The 3284-nt window shown below is 34.4% G+C and overlaps 1 protein-coding gene across 1 annotated transcript; it reads right to left on the reverse strand.

Moving 5' to 3' along the window:
• Positions 1–712: 712 nt before the first annotated feature.
• On the reverse strand, positions 713–2262 carry LOC110715832 (putative uncharacterized protein DDB_G0277255). Its single transcript, XM_021894447.1, has 2 exons — positions 1286–2262; positions 713–1246 (listed from the first exon to the last, which is right to left on the reverse strand). The coding sequence occupies exons 1-2, from the start codon at positions 1801–1803 to the stop codon at positions 1162–1164; spliced, it is 603 nt and encodes a 200-aa protein (XP_021750139.1). The 5' UTR covers positions 1804–2262; the 3' UTR covers positions 713–1161.
• Positions 2263–3284: the final 1022 nt, after the last annotated feature.

Consider the following 3284-nt stretch of genomic DNA (forward strand, 5'->3'; position numbering starts at 1 on the left):
AATGCTACAGAATAATAAATAAATGACCGTACCCCTAATAAATATTTTTGATAAAGGTTGAACCATAAAAAGAAAAATTAGTAACAGCTTTATTAAAGAACTCTAAAGTTTGCATACATTATAGTATTATACTAGTATTACCAGAAATAACCACTATATGATAATAACCTTATTATTTTTTTAAAAAATTTCTTGTCGTTTAAAAATTTAAATTAAAAAAACATAACATTACAAATGTTTAAATCTATAATAATTTTTTAATATTTATATTTTGATGCAATAAGATAGATTTGCTAATTTCAATGATGTTTAGTACCGTACTTGTTACTACTTGGTATTACTAGGAAATAATTTGATTACTTTACAAATACGGAGTATAATTAATTTACTGAAATTAACGGTAAAAGTTTTTGAAACGTACCATCATTTATAGTGAGTTGTGGCTTACAGATCTGAATTTCTGTACCTTTGTGACACGTAATTCGGTAATTCCACAAAATAATTTAATGTTGAAAGATACAGTGTTGTTTTCACGAGTATATTTTCGTACCTGCTAGTTAAATCGCTTCTGTCACCCACATGATAATCATGGTACGTATTCAACAATAATAAGTAACACAAATAACAATCGATATCGAGTTTAGAAAAGTCAATCCGATCTCACAATAAATTAAATTATTGTAAGTCAGTCGTACTCCTTGGATCTAATCGATAGGAAAAAAAGATTGATAAATTTTCAAGAAATTTCATACAAGGGGAAGGGGAGATCTATAGCTAGTTAACTACTACTACATAGAATATAATAATAAAAATATAAAAATTAAAAGCTAGATTTGATGAAAAAGATCTAAAACCAAACAAATTAAAGTTGTCGCAAAAATATTTACAATTAGGTCTTAGGCATCACTCAAAATATTTACTTAATATATCTCTAATAATAATAATACGATCTTAGGCATATTTGAATATATAATATGATGATAATAATAATTACCGACATAAGCCGAGGGCGGGGCTTTAACGTCCCATCCCCATGCAAATCTCACCATCCACCACCTGAAGATCGATCGATTGATCCTCCACTTGTCGATCTCTTGAAAATTCTACTACGACCTTATTCGCTGGAGCTCTCAGATCTCGCCACGCTAGTTGGTGGTCTGTTTACCACCAACTAACGTGACAGTTGTTGTAATTACCCTCAAAAGACGGGCTACTCCCGCTTTTGTTACAAATATTATCATTATTACTATTACTATTACTATTACTATTACTATTACTATTACTATTACTATTACTATTACTATTACTATTATCAAAGTTTAGCCAGAGGGGCATGTTGTGCACCTGATCTTGGCCGGTAGGGCTAAGATCAGGTGCTTCAGGAAACAAAGGAAGTAGTGTTAGATCTGATTTTTGATCTTGATAATTATCGGAAACAATATTTTCAAGATCATTTTTTCGATCCGGTGAGCTCGACTTTCTCTTCCTCCTATTATTACTACTATTGTTGTTGCACCTATTATTACTACTACTACTATTGTCCTTGTTATTACTATTAGTTTTCCTCCTTCCTCGGCCGCCTGCTTTCGCATGGCGGCCACTTCCACTCCCACTCCCACTCCCACTACTTCCGCTACCGCCTTCAGAAGCCGGTGCAGTCCCAGATACCGGCTTCGGGGCAATCGGTCGAAACTTGAGCATTATCATATCCATCTTGGACGTTGTATTGTAACCACTCGCCGCAACGTGGCCACCACCACCCCACCTCGCTATACAACACTCTCCACCTCCTCCATCAGCCATGTAATTTGATAATACAAGCTACTAGGGTTTGTTTGTTTGTTTGGTTTTTTTTTTTTTTGGGGGGGGGGGGGGGGGCGGGGTTTGTTGGTTGTTTGGATTATTTTGTTGTTGAGCAAAGAAAGAGGCGCACTGAGTATAATAGATAGGCAAAGAAATAAAGAGAGATAAGGTGGGATTTGTAGTACTAAGGTAGACACGTGTGAGGAGGATAAGACACGTGTGAGGACTGTAGCAATAACAGTTAAAAGAATGTGATTGGATGAGAAGCAAAACGTGGCATTAATATTTGGTTAGCAGGGAAGTGGGGCCTACCACACCCCACCCAACAACAACAACAAAGGAAAAGACGACTTGACGAATAGTTGTGTGTTGGGGGGATGGAAGCCTCGTACGTTAACCAATCAGGATTCAGAGAGTGTTGTATTTTCTCTCTCCTCTTTCAAAGGTGGACACGTTGGCGTATACCTCGTGCGATGTGTTTGGTTGGTCGTAGCCTAAAATTTTTTCAAAGAGGTGGGGGTAATTTCGTAATTTCGATAAAGATAATTTAGGTACACCATCGTACCGTCCAATTGTATGCCATTCTCCGGTAATTTTTATTTTCGAGTTTGAGCACCACCTTGTTTGAAAAAAGGAGATTTTATTTCCTTATTTTCTCGTATACTCTCTCGCTCATTGGCTTGCAAACCTGATTGTATAATATGTTAGAAGTGCCGATTCAGCAGGTTTTCTTATCTTATCTTATCCTTACAAAAATGTATGGTTACTTTACTATGATAGAACGTATATTATACCTTTTTTTCTACTCCGTACCATAACAATTTAATTGATACATTTACAAAAACATATTTCTTAACTCTAGCTGTTAATATTCAAAAGGGTGTATTGTTATATACTCCAATATATAAAAATACATAAAAATAATGAAATGAAAATTAAAACAAGTATTCTGTATTAAATAGTGTAAAAATAAATTATTAGTTCTAAAAACAGTGTGAGATTAATCTTTCTTAGGTACAGAAATTATAGGACGTTTGGTTAGTGTATTTTTGAAACGTCCTATAATTTCTGTACCTATAAATGATGGTAGGATGTTTGATTAAATAGTGAGGGGAGATGGTACACTATTTAATACTCACTATAATTAGGTACAGAAATTATCGGACGTTTGATTAATCATATTATCTGTTTAATCGAATCCGTGGTTAGGGGAGATGGTACAGAAATTCAGATCTGTAAACCACACTCACTATAAATGATTAAACAGATACCGTTATTACCGTGTGTTTGGTTTGAAAGTATAGGACGTGTTCGGCGCTAGCGTTTGAGTAACTTTCACTACTTAACAAAAAAATGTGAGTATTTGGCAAATTAGTGGTTAGGGGAGCTTTTAGCGGTGGAGATTATAAAAAGTTAGAAATATTTGCTTTTTAAAGTAGAGGTAGCTTTTGAGGTACCCGTTGAAAATTTAATTTATAGTT

Source organism: Chenopodium quinoa, unplaced genomic scaffold, assembly GCF_001683475.1.
Source record: "Chenopodium quinoa cultivar QQ74 unplaced genomic scaffold, ASM168347v1, whole genome shotgun sequence".
Taxonomy (NCBI): Eukaryota; Viridiplantae; Streptophyta; class Magnoliopsida; order Caryophyllales; family Amaranthaceae; genus Chenopodium; species Chenopodium quinoa.

What these genes read in the sequence shown, in the direction of transcription:
- LOC110715832 (XM_021894447.1), bottom strand. Translation starts at nt 1,803, where the DNA reads ATGGCTGATGGAGGAGGTGGAGAGTGTTGTATAGCGAGGTGGGGTGGT. An exon ending in AATAGTAATAGTAATAGTAA is followed by an intron (nt 1,247 to 1,285) that starts TAGTAATAGTAA and finishes TAATAGTAATAG; the next exon opens with TAATAATGATAATATTTGTA.